This window comes from Motacilla alba, chromosome 5 (genome assembly GCF_015832195.1).
Source record: "Motacilla alba alba isolate MOTALB_02 chromosome 5, Motacilla_alba_V1.0_pri, whole genome shotgun sequence".
NCBI classification, from domain to species: domain Eukaryota; kingdom Metazoa; phylum Chordata; class Aves; order Passeriformes; family Motacillidae; genus Motacilla; species Motacilla alba.
In genome coordinates, this window is record NC_052020.1 from 1,790,901 (window position 1) to 1,809,840 (window position 18,940).

The 18,940-nt window shown below is 37.9% G+C and overlaps 1 protein-coding gene across 10 annotated transcripts in view; it reads right to left on the minus strand.

The window, feature by feature from the left end:
• Positions 1–9,850: 9,850 nt before the first annotated feature.
• The window catches only part of ANO5 (anoctamin 5), a 59,385-nt gene continuing 50,295 nt past the window's right edge, over positions 9,851–18,940 (minus strand). For 9 of the 10 annotated variants that reach the window (XM_038137757.1, XM_038137761.1, XM_038137759.1 and 6 more), the window contains 5 exons: positions 18,472–18,602; positions 16,670–16,875; positions 15,614–15,795; positions 14,453–14,558; positions 13,285–13,620 (listed from right to left, as the gene is read on the minus strand). In XM_038137757.1, the coding sequence (XP_037993685.1) occupies positions 13,399–13,620; positions 14,453–14,558; positions 15,614–15,795; positions 16,670–16,875; positions 18,472–18,602 (847 nt within the window). In that variant the 3' untranslated portion in view covers positions 13,285–13,398. Of the gene's footprint in view, positions 13,621–14,452; positions 14,559–15,613; positions 15,796–16,669; positions 16,876–18,471; positions 18,603–18,940 lie in introns of all 10 variants that reach the window. The other variant, XM_038137756.1, reaches the window with a different exon arrangement.

Below are 18,940 nucleotides of genomic sequence, written 5' to 3' on the forward strand. Positions count from 1 at the left end.
GTAGGAAGACTGTACTTAGATTCTTTTACATATAAAGCTGTTTCCCTAAGGAGAAAGACATACAGATTAGAATCTATATCCACAAAAATAATTTACTAGTGGACAATTGTGTATTTTAATGTGCTAAGCCATAACTTTTCTCTGTAGAAGGATATTGAGACAATGAGTAGAGCTCATTGTAGCAAAAAGTAAATAAGGAGGAAGTATGTGTTAAGTTGATGTTTGGGGTTAGTGGGGTCTGTAGAAAGTAATTGTCGTGCTTTCCCAGGAAAGCAATCTGAGGGAGACTTTCATTCATCCCATATTTTCTTCTTTGGTTTCATTTCTTGACAAGCTGACAGCCGTCGCACGAATGGAAGACTGAATGTAATTCATTTATTCTCTTGAATTTTCTTGGAATTAGTGTAAAATTATTGTCTCCAATATGGATCCAAAATAGGAGAATATGAAATCTGTGCAGATTTCTCATGTCATACTTTTGCATCTGCATTAGATAACACTAACCCACGTTATCAGTGCTAGCATGTCTTCAAATGACTAATACTTTAATAAAAAATACTCCCATCTTTGTATTCATAATATAAAATCAGATTTTGCTTGTTCTGCGAGCACAGAATCATAGAATCATTAAGGTTGGAAAGACCTCTAAGGTAATTGATTCCAACTGTTAATGAATGCATCTGACTCTCTGAGGCTTCCTGTCCTCAGCAACCCTGGTTTTCTACTGTCCTTTCCTCACATCAGGCCCTGGTCAGGATCTGTGAGACCCCAGTCCTCCCCTGCATGCTCTCCAATGCTTTCTTGTCAGCATACTTAATTTCTGTCATGTCATCAACCTGCCTTTTCCTTCTTCCTTATTGTGCCTCTTCTATTTTCCTTTAGAATACTGCTTTTGGTAATTTTTTTTTTTAATTGTGGGGAACTTGTAATGCTGGCATATTCATAGTTCTGTCAAATGGGACCAAAATGGGTTCAAAAGTGATTATGAAAGGAAATGAACACATACACACACACACAAAAAAAAAAAAAAAAAAGAAATGTAAGTCTCATTTTGTTAGAAAATAGGACTGAACCCATCAATGTTAGATGTTGTTGTGTTGATCTCATGTTTCATTAGTAGCGGAAGGTATCTTTGATACTGCTGTATCTTTTGAGGGAAAATGTGTGTGTGTTCTCTAAACCACAAGGTCTTTCCTCTTTCATAAATACTTCAGAAGTGCTAGATACCTTCTTTTGAGAACATGGCCATGGGTTTGAAGGAGAAATGTCAAGTGTTCTTGGTCTTGCAAAGGAAAACCAAAGACTGTAAAAGATTTTAAGGGAATCAAAAGACATAAATGCTATTCTTGTTGATATGTGGAATGCTTAAGATGTTCCTTCTCCCCCAGAAATATTAGAGCAGCACATAAATTAGGAGGACGGGAAAATATCTGCCTTATTTTAGGGCACTGCTAATGACCTCAAAGGCAGTTGCATTGTGCTCCACAGGGAAGATCAGGATGTCACACAGATAGATTACTTCAGGCCAAAGCACTCAACCTATCCATTTAAAAATACCTGTGGTCTCTAAATGTAACTAAAAATATCAAGTTCTTGATTCAGACACCTTTTCTAAATGTCAGCATTGAGCTCAGATTTCATACACATTTCATTTTATAATCTGGTGTTTAAGTGTAAATATTTTACATCTATTTTTTCTTCTTGTTTGTTATAAATAAATCATCACAGATCTGGTAGATCAACTAACTGATTCCCCTGGAGAAAGTCTGCTGATTTTTGTGTGACTCAGTCTCTGTGTGACCAGTTTAGATGTTTTTAGCTATTCCAGTGTTTCTTCTATGGGGGAGGTGAATTTTAATTACCTGTTCTGGGCCCTGCTTGCAGGACTTGGAAGTTCAAACAGTTCAAGAGACTTGTGCTGAGCCTTTGTCCCTTACCAGGCTCAAGGTTTCCTTGTCTGTCTCTTAAGCTGGTGTTTTCATCCTGAAAGCCAGGACAAGCATTTCTGTCTTTTGGTTTTCTTTCCGATAGCCCTCATCTTAAGAGTTGACATCTTCTGGGCCTTTACCGCAGACTTTTATTGAATTGTGTCTGATTATTACAACTCATTCTTAGTTGAGTCACTTTTTGACTCCTCTTGGGCCAAAGATTTGCCGTTGCTTCCCTTTTCTACCTATGGGCACTCTTTTATGGGCAGTTCTTCACTGGCTTTTTTTCTTTCCAGAGCTGGAGGAGTGATCAGTAGCACCTCTTGTGCCGTCCCTGTGTGCTGTGAGGAGTGATCAGAATTACTATTAGTGCTGTCTCTGTGTGCTGTGGTGTGTGATCTAGGGATCCCACTCTGTTTGCCAAAGCCAAATACTAAAGTGCAGATAGAAAGCCCTTACAAGACAATGCTATTTATTCTGTTTTAGTGCTACAGAAACTTCTCAATCTATTAGAAAAATAACAGCTGGAAGGAGGAAAGAGACAAATGCTAAAGTCTCTGCTTGGACTGTATTCCTACCTAGTAGAGCAAGAGGCATAACTCTGCATAATATTTAGAGGAATATGCAAAGGAAGTCAGGATCTGCCCATCTGTATGGAACTAATTTAAATGTGCCCATGGCATTCTACCAGCTGAGAAAGATTCCATAGAATTTTTACATCCTCTATGCTCTCCTTTCAGAAATAATGCAAATTTCTTAAAAAAACTGTCTTACCATTTGTTTGTTCTGAAGCCCTGTTGAGGTATTTCTTAGATATTAGGCCTGCTTTATCCATGAATAATGTCCATCATGCTACAGCCAAGCAAAGATCCAGACTGAGATATGAATAAAAATGTAAGAAAAGGGAGGTAGCCAGCACAGTTTTGTTGCTATTTGCCAGATGTCCAGAGCTCACACCCTGGGGGCTGCAGCCAGGTAATTAATGTCTGCAACATCTAAGTTGTTAAATTTAATTATTTTCTTGTTCTCTCAATATTTTCCTGTATTTCCACACTGTATGTCTTACTTTGTACATAATTCCAATAAATTCACTGTTGCTATTTCAGAAAAAAGGACCCAAATTTTACTACAGTGATTTGAATGTTTTTTTGTGCACATCATTTTTTTCTCCTTATCATGATAGACTGAATTTTAGGTACTAGTTTTCCCTAGTTTTGTTCTGTTTTGATGTGTCTAGTAATTGGTCTGAGACTGCCAATTCATCCACAATTCACACCTACCATGGTGTTATATATTCCTTTTTTATTTTTTTATGGATATGTTCTGGCTTCTGAAGTGCTGAACATATCAGAATAATTACAAAGGCCAGATTTAGTGCCTTTAAAACAACACGCTTAATATTTTTTGGCATTCAGTTAGGAATAATCATATAATAATCAATGCTCTGAAATAAATGCATATCCCCAAACTGAATGGCTGCAAAGCAGGTAGTCCCAAAAAATCCATTCTGTCAGTCATATCCTCTTCACTTCCAAGTCCTTTTTTATTATGAGGCCTCATTGGCTTATGAAAACACCTTTCCCTGGAGGAATCCTATCTTAAATAAAAACCTCCACTGAATCCATGTGTTAAATCAGTGTCATGTTACTGAATCACTCCTGGTGCATTGAGATGATCTTCTTCTTTCACCGACACATTTCCCTGGCAGGATGCCAGTTTCTTTCCATTTATGACAAGAATATTAATCACTCTCTGATCAGTTTGTGCTCCATCATGAGGACACATCATAAATCATTGAGAGGTACTTTGGCAGATGGTTAGCATTACACCTAAGTGCTTCACCCAGCACATGCTTTTCCCATCTACTTGAGCCTCTTTCCTTCACTCATGTCCGTACCTTGTGTAGTGTTCTCCGAAAGGTTTCATAAATTTTGTCTTTCAAAAGCTGCCCTGTACTCTCCAGCACTTCTAATAGATTTCAAAATGATCCTCATTAATCCTTCTTCACTGAAAGGATGGGTGACCAGTCACAAAGCCTGAAGGAGATGGGAAAATATGACCTGTGAGGGAAAGAGAGAGGAGGATCCTCTCTTAAATCTATCTGAGGCACAGAGGTGGTCAGATAGTACAACAAACCAGCCCAAGTTTCTGTTCTTGAACCCAATCTCAAGGAATATGACTTTAAATACAACAGGACTTTCTCCTGGGTGCCAGCATTTTGGCATGGAATCTCATGAATTATTCATGTTCAGGAATTCCTTTCCCATACCACAGGTAGGTTATCAGCCTGAGAGCAGACCCTTGCTAAGTTTTTTCGAGGGGGCTGAAGGCAATTTCTGTTTCACATATATATTACTGTTTTTTCAAAATGCTCCATGCTTCATCTACCCCATTTCCCTGCAGTAGGATAAAAAGCAGTTTACAGATCCCAGCATTTGAGGAATATCCCTTTCTCAGCACAAGTGGGGTGGCAGATGTACCTGTCTCCATGCTTTTTGGTATTTCATTCCTTGCTGTTTCACAAAAGGTTAGAGGGACGTAAATAGGACAACGTAATGTTCAAAATTAATGTGACTCTAAACAGTTGGTAATATTGCTAAACATTGGGGCCCTATTCTAATACCCTTAATAAATACTTGACCAAAGTGTAATTCCATTTTTTTGTCAGTAGCTGCTCTTTTGTTAGCAGACAAATCAGGTTCAGAAATTCTTTGCGCATCAGGAGGGAAGACTGAGCAAACTGAGCATGAGCAGTAATTTTTTCTTCTTGATAGTATTAAAATACCTGAAACTTCTCAGGATTTTATTTATTAATTAGTCTGAGTTTAATTTTCCAGCTAATCAGAATAGGTTATATTATATATATTATTACATGACTATGTTCACAATATAATCTGTCTGATACTATGGTCATACAACAACTCTCACATGTAAGTGTGTGAAGGGCAACTTGAGTGTGGTAACTGGTAACCCAGTCTTGCAGAACAAGATTGAAGACTGAGAATTGCAGGAAGTAGTAATCTTTTTGCCTTTTGATGATAACAAAAAACCAATTAAAACTCCCATTCTTAATATTTTAAAATATTCTCCAAACATATTTAATAAACCCATTAGAAAATTTCCAATTATTCAAAGCTTTTTCAGTTAAAAATCTGTTGATATAGATATTTGTTTTTAATGAAAAATTCTACTTTAGAAAGATTTTCTTAAAATAACAATGATCTGATGTCACTCTCTTCTTATGCTAAACAATATCAATCCTTTTTCAGGTTAGAGGCTTAATTATAAAGTTTCAAAATGACTGAATTTTGTGCATTTCTGCACCAAATATGCACCAAACAGCTGGCATTTATTGCAGAATGAAGAAGCTTGCCAATGTAGCCTTATGGGAAGTTTTGTTTGTTCTCACCACAAAGAAACTGAAGTTTCCTTGCTCAGCATTTGCCCCATCCTCATCAGACACCTAAGTTCTGCGGAAAAGCCTTGCTGCCAGGACTGTCCTTGTGCCCAGGAATGAGTTCAGCCCCTGACTGACAGATATGTGACAGTCAGGGATGAGTGGTGTGTGCACAGGAGAAAGGGGGGCTGCTCTGTGCACCATGAGGTGTCTGGCTACTCTGGGTAGACCTTTGAAGCAGAGTTTGTACAGCACTGAAAATGAAGGATTTCTTTGCAGTTATTTTCTTCCAGGTGCAAAAGCAAAGAAAATTCTGCTTTTCCCTTCTCAACAGAATCAACCTTTCAGATGTCCCCTTCCAGCTCCTGTATTTACTGCTAATACCTGGGCCTCTTCTCCTAAGCAGGGGACACCTGCTGACAGACTAGCATTTACACTTAAATGTTTCTTCTATACAGCTGAATATTAAAAATTTCTCTACAAGTGCTAGCTTCAAGCCTGTCTGGTGCCTCAGCTTTTCTGTCTTCTCCAGTTCATAAGGCCTTACACTTCTGTTTATTCACCTTCCTCCTTCTGAAGATAAAGTAATTAATAAAGACTTCATTGTTACTTCCTGTTTTCAGTGCCCTCCACATGTTCAGCACATAACCCCAGCACTCTGAATTTATAGCAAAAGTATGAAGCAGGCTCTTTTTCAGCTTTGATTTCCTCTAACCATGTCACCTCCCTCAGCTCTAATCACAGCAGTGACCCCATTAACTAGATAATAATCGTTTTACCAGTCCCACAGAGAGTACTTTTAGTTGATGAAAAAGTTGGATGTTGGTGACTCAGTATTTGGTGGCATCTTTTAATTAAAACACGAGTCATTGTGACAGGTGGGCTGCAGCCACAGAATCATTTACTATTTCCACCTAAATGCAAACAAAAACCCAATGAAAAAGCATTTATTGCTTACCATAAAACACACAGGATCATTCTCCCTTACTCAAAATATAAGACTTTTTTGCTATTGACTCCTGTGCTGCTTCTGAGAAAGCTAAAAAGCTGTCATTGACACTGAGGAAAGCAATCCTATCTGAAAGGAGAAAGCAGAGAATCCTTCCTGATTGCAATGCATTAGTGACTTGCTTAGAGCAGCAGGAACTTTAGATACCTTAAAATTAACAGATTGCTATGTCACCGTTGGGTGGGACGTGACATACATGTGATCAGGGTCCAAGAAAAAAGTTTTTATTCTGCGTGCTCTCCAGCTTACATACTCTTAACAAAGCGTGATCTTAAGTCATTAACTACATCACAATAACTCATTATATTCATTGGTGCAAAGCAATTAATGTCAATATAATTGGCAAAACTTTTACAGAAATGTAATAAGGCACATACACACATCTACTTATACACGTAGTCTAGCTTACAAAGATTTTCATGTATCTTTTCTAATCTGTTTCCATGCTGACGGCCTTGTCTTCTTCCTCACTATGGATACACTCAAAAATCATAGTTATTTCTTCTGTTAACTCAGTTTTGCTTGCAGGCCAGCTGTCAAGCCTCTCCATACCACTATTACTATATATAAATTTCTTGGCCTACCTATTTCATTTGTTTGGTTTTTTACCTGGATCTTTGTTACAGAGATTTTGAAATCTTGGCCACATCTGAAAATAATAGTACTTTATTTACATTGGAATAGATGGAGACTGAATTTTAGCTGAAGAATAATATACAGATGCCACCACCAGAGAACAGGCTTACCTGTAGCATTACTGTTTGCTAGCACTAGTAATGGGCTACTGTCAGCAGAAATGTTTATTTGAGATAACCTGACAGCAAAACTGTCTATTGTGAAGAGGTAACATGGCAGGGAATCTAGCCTTCCTATCAGTTTTCCCTGCTAAAACCTTCTGTCTGGGGTACTTCTATTCCTTTTTGAAAAACCTACTAAAAGAGCTACTGGGCAAGCAGTCCTGGAACATGCCAGCACTATTTGTATTACATTTCACCAAGCACTATCTGAGAAAAATAAGCAAAAGCCACCAGCATGGGAGATGGAAGGATCTAGGAGCCATCTGAGCCACAGCTTTTCTACCTTTGCAACTTCCCATTGCTGAGGATGGTGTGGGCCAGATAGACCCACAGCATCAAGGGTTTCAAACAGACTCTGGTTAAGCAAGGGCCAACATAACAACAAGGCTTATTTATTTAATGCCTCCGGATGACAGAAGCAGTCACTATGGCCTCTGCATCTTTCAGTACCAAAACTGAAATGCTGAACAGTGTTGGATGCTTTGAACATCCAGGGGCCAAGAAAGGTCAGTCAGTGAATTAAATACAAATGTTTCTGACAAGCTAACGGCACTGGTTTGTTAGGGAGTCAAAAAGAATTATTAAAAAAAAAAATCCTACCCTTATCAAATGGTTCAGACTGACTCATTTCTGACTGAGAAAGCATAGTCACTAATTATTGCAGGGGAATGTGCGTATGCACCTTCCAAAAATTGATATGGCTGCTGAATTTCACATCCTACTCATCATCTCCCAGCAGATTTCTCAGTACTTGCTTAAAAAAAAAACCCTTCCTGAGTTGCATCTGAATGATGTAAGTGTTGTGTTAAGACAATGATTATTTAAAACCAGAATGAGATTTAATTTAGCTACTCCTTTTTAAGGACGCCAAGGCAAAAATTGTTATGACCATCCTTAAGAAGGCAGACAGACAAGAAAAAGTAGGTGTGGCTTAATGAGGTTGCACAGCAATTCATACAAGTCTGGAAATAATTTTGTTATCCTTCATATGGCAATGATCATCCTTTTCCCCCCTTTACTTCTTTCCATCTTTTAGGGAACGAAGTTTTTTTAAAGAAGTTCTTTGTGAAGGCTCTCTTAACCCTCTCTGGATACAATCTCTTGCCACATCAGATGTTAGGACTCATGACCCCTCCCCTGTGCCTCCCAGCAGTGTGTCCCAAACATTTAAGGCAGTAATTTCAGAAACACTTTTTTTATAATTAATTTTGAACATTTTGAGGAATTTTAGACAAGATTTTATTTGTTTCCCAGCCTACACATCTCAAACAAATTGCAGGCTTCAGATGCTGGCATATTGTTTCTCCCACATCTTGCTGTTTTTTCCCACTAATTCACTGATTATGGAATGGGCTACTTATTTTTCTACTCCTGTAAGACAACATATTTTACACCATTTGAGATGCAAATGTTGGAAAAATGTCTTCTATTCCAGGGCTCCCTGCAATTTTTTTCTTTGTATAGAGTAAACACGGACTTATTTTTTAGAAATACTTTTTAAGCTGGATAGATCATATAGATGCCTTACCTAGTTTTCTGATTCAGAAAGCAAAACCATTGAATTAAGATGCACAAGTTAAATGAAGGAATTAAGACTTTTGAAGGGTAGTTACAATTTCTAAGCATGTGGAGAGCCAGGTTTGTACCAGAATTTGTGAATGTCTTCTCACAAGCTACCATGCCACTCTCTTTTATAAAATATACTTGACTTTGGCTGACATTGTATCCCAAATTAAACTTTAAATTTAAATTACCCGTTTACTACAGCCCTCGGCGGAGGCAAGGTTTAACTTCCAAGAGCAAAGCATGCATCTGAAAACTCACAACTTAATATATAAATGTGCCCTATATCCTGCATATCAACAGCACCTTCCTTCATCTTTTTTTTTCTCCCTCCTTTCTTTTGCTACCATTTTCTTCTTCTTTTAATGTCTTTTTCATTTTCATACTTAATTAAGTACCCTATCTCACCCCAGTAATGAGCACAGTAGTGGTACCATACAATATAATCGCTTGTTTTGGTCTTTTCTTCTTTTATCCTTTTTTAATACAGAGAAGATTCTTTTATTAATCTTATACCTTTCTTTCATTTGCTTAAATTGCATGCATCTTAGTTTGTAATTTCAAAGTTACAAAGGAAATGACCTACCAAGTCTGGCAGGTGACCCTGTTCCCAGAATCCTGACAAGGTGATACAACAGGAGAGGTGACATGCTGAGATAAAAACATCTACGGAGAGCAAGTCAGAAACTTCAAGCCAGATTCCCTGTGATTTAATCCAAAGCCCTTCACTGGTCCCAGTGAATCTTTTCCTTAAGAAAAGATTAAAATAAGATAAGAAAGATTAAAATATGTATTGTAAGACTTGCCCAGTCCCTTGGGAAAGCTTCAGCCCTGCCATCTTTTCCAGTATATGTACTCAAAGCTATTTAAAGTGCATGGATGTGAACCACTTGAGCTGCGTGTGGAAACTGCGTGTGGGACTGAGAACTTGAGAAGTCACCTCAGGTCCTGGCATTGCAAGAATAAAAACTGTATCCAGATAAGGCAGGGAAAAGCAGCCTGGCTGAAAATGGATCTGTATGAACACAACATACAATGTGAGTTGCAGAAATCTGTATGAATATTCTCTTCCAGGAGGTGCTCCAGGTATTTGAGGTCTTGCACTTCTGCTCCTCTCTCAATTCTTGGAATTTTCACACACAACTTGACAGCACAATAAAAATGAACACAGCTTTATTTGCTAGATTTAGATCTTATTAAATGTGCATATTAAATGTTAGCAGAATGTTTAAAAAATTTATTCTGACATTAGTGTATCATATATATCAGCAACATACATAGCAGACAAAAATGCCACTCAGATTACAAAACAGTACAAGTCAAACAAGTGGTACATGTAGAACAGTCAGAAACTCCATCTACTTTTATTTCCATTCTGTTGCCTCAAACTGACAGCACTACATAAAAAAGTAAAAGCACAGTAAAAAAATTTTCTAGAAAAAAACTGATAGTGTCTCATAGTAGCACTCTTCTTTTGCAGTCCTTTGCTTAGAACATACCACGTTAAACCTTCCCAAGGTAAACAACCTAAATTTTAATTGCAAAAAAAAAAAAAATCCCTGATTGTATTACACCTGAAAGGTCAATTTTGTTTTGTGTAACTAATTATAACAAGGCAATCTATTGTTGCTTAAATTACAGTAATTGCGACACAAAACTTTATTCATTTCAGTTAAAGGACACTTTTAGATACTGAATCGCATCAAAATAAATTATTTTGACAGTAAGAATCAGCACATCTCCAAACTGACCAGGCCTTCCTTACTTTTCTCACTTTTTAAGAACACTTCAGGAAACTTATGTGAACCTTATAAACCCAACCATATGGATACCTTTAGTCAAAATATTGCTTAATGGCAAGTAAAGGCAAACTATTATGTAAAAAGGTGTCAAGACTAATTTTTAATGTGATATTACCTTTCAGTATGACAACAGATTCTCTTTTCAACAGTTTCTGTATATGAAGAAGTAATGCTACGAAGTGTAATGACTTGTTTTTAAGATACATATTTCTTTCTAAATAAGCTGATTCCAAGGGTTTTTCCACTTTCTATTGCATCATACAACATATACAAAACATCTGTACTGCATTAAACAGCAAATGATCTTAAAAAATAAGTTTGTAAGAAGCACAAAGTAGGAGTCAAAAAATCAATTCAAATTCAGGGTCTGCGTATCAATGCTGTATCCCAAACACATGTATTTCCTTATCTTCCTCCATCTTGCTCTTAAATAGCATTGTTCATTCACAACACACCTATTTTGCTGATATCATTTTAAGGGTAGCATATTAGGACATGTTATTACTTGAAGAAATTAATCTTCCATAAGCAAAAATAGCGCATCTAACGCTGAATTTCCAAATCTGTTTTCAGCTTCAGTCAGGTTGTACATTTTGCACAGAAATATCCTTTTGCATCTCATCACCTCTCTGTTTGAAGCATCTGTCTGCACTGCAAACAGTAACAAACCCACAACATCTAAATTGAACAGTTTAACTAACAGTATATGTGCAAGATGCAGCACAGTGCTTTCACTGTGCAAATTGAGGTGTTTGATATGTGATTACGACTGATGGCTGATATTCTTCTTTGGCTTACACATTAAGCAGCAGAGCTAATTTATTTACACATGCATTCCTCCAACAGATCCATCACTTCAAATATATATGAATATTCCAAGAACATGATCAATTCATCATGAACATAAATTGCCAACATGCTTGATTGATCAAGCAACCTAAGAGAATGAAGGTGAATAACTTACAGTAACGAGAAATGTACATCGGCATCAACTCCTTGACTGGCAGCCAAACTGTGTGATGTGTGCTCGAGGTAGGCACTTCATCCTTTTGCTAAGAACAACAGCTCCACTCAAGACATGGATTTAAAACCATTACAACATTAAGGTTACTCGCCAAGTCCTCCAAGACACAGGCGAGGTTTGCTAAAACTAAAACCCTAAGTTGTGGTACCAGTAAACAGTACACCATTCAGCTGACATGGAATACAAATCTCCATTTTTATGTGTATACTTGCAAGGAAGTATAACTTTCAAAGTGCAAATAGAGCAAAATTTTTTAATCTTGTCTACCTTGTATATTCAGCATGAGAGAACTCAATAATCTGGTGTTACAAGAGTCTGCAGTCTAGGCATGAACTGCTCTCCAACAGTCCACATGGCACTGAAACAGAAGTGTGGCAAGGCAGGCATAGTTTCCCAACACTGAACAGCTCTGTCTGCAGGTTCACAGTATGCTAGTGCCTGCAAGCACATTTTGGAAAAAAGGCACTGCCCTGCAGAGATCATTTTCACACCTCTTGCCAAATGCAAAGAAACAAGGCACTGAGCATGGAAGCGTTGATATGTTTTAAATATACAGCAAAATCACAAAAATGCCTACCTGCTTCAAACTAGAAAATGAGGGCACATTCTTAAACAGCTGGAAGCTACTTTGCACAACAGTTATTACATATTTATAAACTCAGTAACTTTGCAGAAAAGCCTCCTAACAAAAAAAAAGAAAAAAAAAAAAGAAAAAGAAAAAAATCCTTCCCAAAGATTCAAAGGGAGAAAAAAAAATCCCAACAGAACAACCCCCAAGCCTCAGGATACTATGTATAAGGAAAATAACAGCATAAACATACATTATTTGGCATGCTTAAAATCTTTTGGATAAAAATCCAAGACCAAACCACTCAGTTAAATCAACTGATATGATGGTCCAGCTCCCAGTCCATTGCCATGGAGTGCAGGCACACTCCATAGTATGCATTGAGGACAGATTGAGGACAGACACACAGCTTTAGCCCTTTGCTGGCATTCACTGAGAATCCAAACAGAAAATAAATAAACAAGCAGCTTTGGCCAAAAAAAAGTTAAACATAAACTTCCAATGATAGTTTTTGAGAATGAGAAATTAAATAACCGTTATTCTCCAAATCGTATACATATTTTCAAAACCCACTGCAATTAGATGGTTCCACAATATCTGCATTTAGAGAGTAAACTCTTCCATAAATTGTATCTTTATGAAAATAAATGATGGCTTTTTTTTTCCCTTCACTATTTTTTTACTCCCTTCACTATTGTATTAATTGAATTTTGTGCCTATAAATAATTCCAAATGGAATTAAGCCAATATATCTTTAAAAAACCAATTTCTTCTATAAAATGTATAGAAGTTCAAACCAATGCTTCATAAGACACAGTGAATATAAAAAAAAGCCCCGGACCTTAATCCTTGTATCAGGAGTGTTGTATTTAAATTACCACATAATAAAAATAATTTTCAGCATTTTCCACAGCAGTGGTCCTCTGTGGTACCCTTTTCAGCCAGCTGGGATACAGCCTGGAATGTTGCAATTAGCAACAGGGAGAGGGCTTGGTGGTAAATGACCTTATCATGTCCTGTGAGCCCTTTGAGGTTAACAGTCCCTACACCAGGAGTCCAAATTCTAGGATTACAAGATTACATTTACTATTCAAAGTCATGGGTAAAGAAAAACCAGTGCCGAAATCATACAGTTAAGTAGATTTCCTAAACTTTGAAAGCTCAGCGAAACTTTTAAAGAAAACTCTAAAATCTTTGGACTGAAAGAGAAGAATTGAACTCTCCCACAGTTTTCAACATGATGCATACTGAGCAAACCACAGATAAAAAAAGCTAGAAGAAGCTAAATCCCAAAACGGCTGGGTTTTTGGTTACATTGCTCTGGATAGCTCCATTCTCCCTTCTGTGGCAATGAACTCTTTTTCAGTGGCTCGTTTATCACCTTGGCACAGTCTCTCCTTCAGTTTTTCAAGTTCATACTCATGTAGGATTTTTTGTGTTAAATACTTTTCACGTTTTATTTTGGCTTTCACATCTGCAGGAACATCAGGGATCATCCATGCTACAAAGAATTTGACGATGAATACAACATGCTAAAAAACAAAAAAAAATCATTCATTACCAAAAGAAGCACCTCTTGTTTAATCTGACAGCAAATAGGTCACTTTTTTAAAATGCATTTCATTTGGCTGTCCTGGAGCAATACACACCTAATTAATGTGTATCTAAGATGTGCACGAAGATTAAAACTCAGCTTCTTACACAGAAATTTTAATTCCAAACCATTAATGACTTAGCAAACCCAAGAGGAAAGTGTCAGGGCCCGAATCTCAACCATACCTCTTTAACTCCTCTGTGTGGTTTGTTAGAAAGTTCACACAGCTGTGCTGATAACACTTAGCTATTGAGAGCTGATGAAATACAGTAGGAAAAGTGATGAGATTAGCACTTGAACTACTCACTCCCTCTTCCCTTCATAACTTGCAAAGCAGTGGCTTAACACTGATGTGCCAGTTATCCAAACTATTGATTTAGCTGTTTTTAATCAATATACACCACTGCAAAATGTTGTCTGGATTTTGAACGCAGTCATCTCACATACAGCTCCTCAATGAAAGCAAGAGGAGTAGAAGTGCTAGTCCTAGTGGCTTTCATCTCCTACACTGACATAAAGACCTTTTTTTTTCTGGTTATTTTGATCAACATTTGCAGTCTCCTCAGCCCTTTTCACTTTTCCTACTCTGAGATCAGCTCACTGACGTTAAAAGGCCCAGTAACAGTAATCTTTTAAGCCATGAGTACTTGGTATAATCTAGGGAACAAATTATCTTATACTCCCAGCAATTCTATTTTCTGTAACATTAGTAACTATCTAGACAAATCACAAGGTACCAATGTCAGAAGGAAATTTTGTAGGGAACATACCTCCATAATAATTATAAAGGCCAATTTTGCAGCAAGAATGTGCCAGAACTGCATAGTGTGTAAGTACTTCCTCTCATGATCTGGAGGATATCGATAGTCTCTGTACCTGTAGGAATGACAGACATGCAAAGGTGAAATGTCACATTCAGCCTGGGACAGATAACAAGCTTAGTGACACTTACAAGCAAGTACAGCTGTCACTTAAGAAACCTTTTCTTGTTTTAAATGGTCTGTTTCCTTTTGCAGAAAAAGGTTGCCTCTCAATTTGTTTCTATCTTGTGTTTGCTTAAACACCCTCACACACACAGCACCAGAGCAGAGATGAGGATGCGTGATGTGAAATTTGGTACACAGGTTACTTGTTTTTCAGGCAATGATCAAGTAATACAGGACAGGGTTTTGGGATGTATCACAGGGTAATGGACATGTATTGAATAAATGTGACACACATGAGCAGATTATGGCCTGGACAGATGCAAGGCTTCATGAAAGGACAGACTTGAGCGCATGTTCTACACCACCAAACAAATGTAGCTGTTTCCAGAAGTGCTGGGGTGGTTGGTTTGGGGTTTTTTTGTTTGCTTTGAGATTTTTTCATCCAATCAATACTTTTGTTTTACCATTTCCAAAGTTCTTTTGCAATTATTCTAAAATCTCCAATGCTTCCGCTAGCAAGAAAGGACTACTTTTTAAATGAAAGCAGGCTAGGTCTGATTTTTGGTCTGACCAAGCAAAATAAGGACTGATTTTAAACACCATATCTCATTTTCAGCTTTGGGATCTAAACATCTTCTTTATTCTGCTTTCTTGTCCACTTATTCAGCCTAAAAATCTTTGAACAGATAGGCTGAAGTTTGCAACTTTAGGGGCATAAATCTGCTTCCTCACTCAAAAATCAATAGTGTAATTAAGTAAACAAAAAATCCAATGAAGAAAAAGCAAAATGCAAGTTAGCAATGAGACTTTTAGCGGTGATTTTTTTTGAGGTGATTGTTTTTGTTATTGGACTGATCTCTTACCACCTCAACCATTACCTTATCAATAGTCTAAATATGACCTCTCACACTTTAGAATGATGAGAATGACATAATTTATTTTCTAATCGACAACTTAGATCTTAATTGATTTTTTATGCTGTATTCTATACAAAGTGACACCAACCTGCATATGACGAAGTTTTCTGGATTCTCTTTAGGTTCATTTCTCTCAGGAAAATCTGAGATTAGAAACACTGACAAACTGTTGTTTATGTATCCAGACATTGGTGAGTCTTCATTTTCAGAATAAGCATAGTAGTAAACTAAACGAGGAATCATATCTGATGTGAATGCAACAATGAAAGCCTGAAAAGAAATTGGAAAAAGAAATAAGGCAAGCGGCACACAAAATTTGTGAGCAGATTTATAAAAGTGTTGTGGCTCTGTGACTGTGGCATTACCCAGAATCTTTTAAGAAAGGGTGAGAAGCATGATTGGGGCACTTCACCTTGGTAAAAGATGCTGAATGCAGTTTCAGCACATTTTTCCTGGAACCCTGAGATACTTAAGGTGCTGAGGTATCATGCTACTATGGCAGTACCTGCAAGTGGGTTTGTTGCCCGAGACACACTAAAAAGAGGCATCTCTCAGCTCAGTAGGCTGCTTTACAGTATGTTTCCCATGAAATACTGGCATAGCATTTAGTTACCAGTTTATAAAAAATACTTTGAGCCCCTGGTCTCACAGGAGCATCCAGAAGCAGAGCAGAATTCCCATTGAACAGGCCTCATAGCAAGAAGGACAAAAATGCATCTGACCCACAGGATTCATCCACCTTTCTTGTCCCCTACAGTTCCCTCTGGGCAATCAGAGTGCTTCCTCACACTAAGCTTCATACTGGCTTATGCCATTCCAAAAGGCTGGAAAACACAGACAACTGAATGAAAGTTGTCTTTCATTCAACTTTATTTATGGCAAATAAAATGTAGATTAGGAGCTGCACACTGCCAACATATGGACAAGCCAAACCACTTAAATGGCTTGATAGTAACTTTGTAGGTTAACATGATACAGTGTTGATGAAGGAGAAAAAGCATCAGCTGGTTTTTAATTCTTCACATTTTGAGCACATGGAAGAATCAGTGTTGATGTAGCACAGCCCCGTGGTTTTGGTTCTCCAACTTGAGATTTCCCAGCTAATGCATCACATACCTAAGTAAGTAAGTATTAACATACTTACATTGGTGACAACAGACAGAATGGCCATCCCATTGAGGATTTCCTGCCATACTCCTATGCTATGTGCTTTTGCAGCCACAGGTCTTCTGTACTGGGTGGTCAATTTCCAGGAGTCTACACGAATCTCCAGGATATTATTCATCAGAGCAAGAAGAGGAGCCAGGGGAAAGGATGCCACAAAGAGAGTAATGAATCCAAACTGAATGACTGCAAGAGAGAAAAACAATGTGTCAAAATCCGCCCTTCCAGAAGTATCCTCAGAGGGACAGGGGTCTACCACTAGCAGACAAATGGCGAACTTCTGCCATGCTGCACAAGTCATCTTCAGCCCTGGCCTGAGCTAAGTGACAATCAGCCCCAGTCCCAAGGCTTCTCCAGTCCCTTCGGGTTACTATTCAGCAGCATCCATAGAAATGAGCATTTGGATCCTGTGAAATGATGCTGCCAGCAGTGCTGGATACCAATCCTTTCAGGATGCTGCAGTTCTCATATGAATGGTGTGTAACTGTACAGGATTTGGGATGTATTCATCCACCAAATTTCTCAATTGTTATCAGGCCAGTTTTGTTCTCTTGCAGTTTGTACCATCTTGTTCTTCTTTTACTTATCAACTACACACCTCACAACCTTATCTCCATCTATTGTTACTGATTTAATCAAAACATTCATAACAATTCTATATGCAATAGTTCCATTGGGGAGTGTTGACATTAGTTTAAGAATTGTGAATAGAACATACAAATGATCCTTTCAGTTGTTACCAAAATTAAGTATCTCAGTACAGAATGTGATAATCCTCAGTACACAGCCAATATTGCCACTATGTTTCAAATAAAGGAAATAGAATATTTTTTTCTGGTTTAGTTAGTATATAAAATAAATTCCCATATACCAGTCATTCATTCTTCCATGATTTCAGTGGTAAGTTCTTCACCTCAGATAAGCAACAAAATTTCTGCTAGCTTAGTAGCCCTCAGACAATGCTGGAGCATAGTTCTAATTCTGGAAGAGCAAGGACTTGGCTGGCAACAGTGTATTCTGAGTGTATCAGTTTCACAAGACCACAACCCTGCATCAAATTAAAGTGATACTAACACTAGGTATCTCTAGAACACTTCAAACTATTTCTGCAGAAATAAAACAATACAAAGGTTCATTTTTCAACAGAATGTATCCTTGTAACAACCAAATATTAACTCATTTAAAGTATCTTTTAGATTTAACTTGGCTTCAGTCCTGGTTTCAGTTTCTCAGGTTTTGTAAACTACTGTTATAAGCTGACATGCTCACGTTACCTTTGAAAACCCATATTCCCTTGCCCACACTCCCTCTGCTGGTCTAACAGACTGAAGGCAAGCACTGATCAGTGCAAGACTAAAGCTGAAGGGATTCTCCCCTAGCCAGTTCATAGATCTCATGTCTGCAGCACCCACCCTTACAGCACATTTGGCACGCATCCCATATTTAAAATTTCCACTGACATCAGCTAAGAATATGCTTTGGAACAAGAAAAGAAAAGACACAGAGGCAGCTGGCTGCACTGAGAATAATGTTCCCTATTCAAATGAGGAAAACAAAAAGTCTTTGCAGTGTTTCTGTGAAATTCCCAGCAGTTCAAGATGCAAAGACAGTTTTTTTTTAAATTGGGCTGACCTATTTAATGATTCCCAGCAGCTAATAGTCCTGTTATGCAGACGAAAGTGGCGGCATCAACCCACAACAATTAATCGAGAAAATGTTCTTTTGGAAGTGTCAGTACAAGGTGTCCCATCCTCAATTCCAAATGTGTAATTTTAAACTTACCCATTTCTAAATATTCATAGAACAGGCCTAAGGCTCCAAATGTCTGCAGATCATGGTCCTGCTCCCAGCGACTGTATAAATTTTCAGGATTATTTCTGGCTTTCCGACGACCCCACCAGTTACAAATCCAGCTGTATATGCAGAAAAATGTTAACAATGAGAGAAGCAGATCAGATTGGTTTGCTTGGTTGAGCACGGTGCTAATAATACCAAGCTTGTGGGTTTAGTCCCTGTCCAGGCCATTCATTTAAGAGCTGGACTCAATCCTCGTGGGTCCCTTCCAACTCAGAATATTCTGTGAAGTCAGAATCACAGAATGACTGGGTTGGAAGAGACCTTCAAGATCATCGAGTCCACCCATGTCCTAACACCTCAACTAAACCATGGCACCCAGTGCCACATCCAGCATCCAGGGATGGTGACTCCACCACCTTCCTGGGCAGGCCACTCCAGAACTTTATCACCCTTT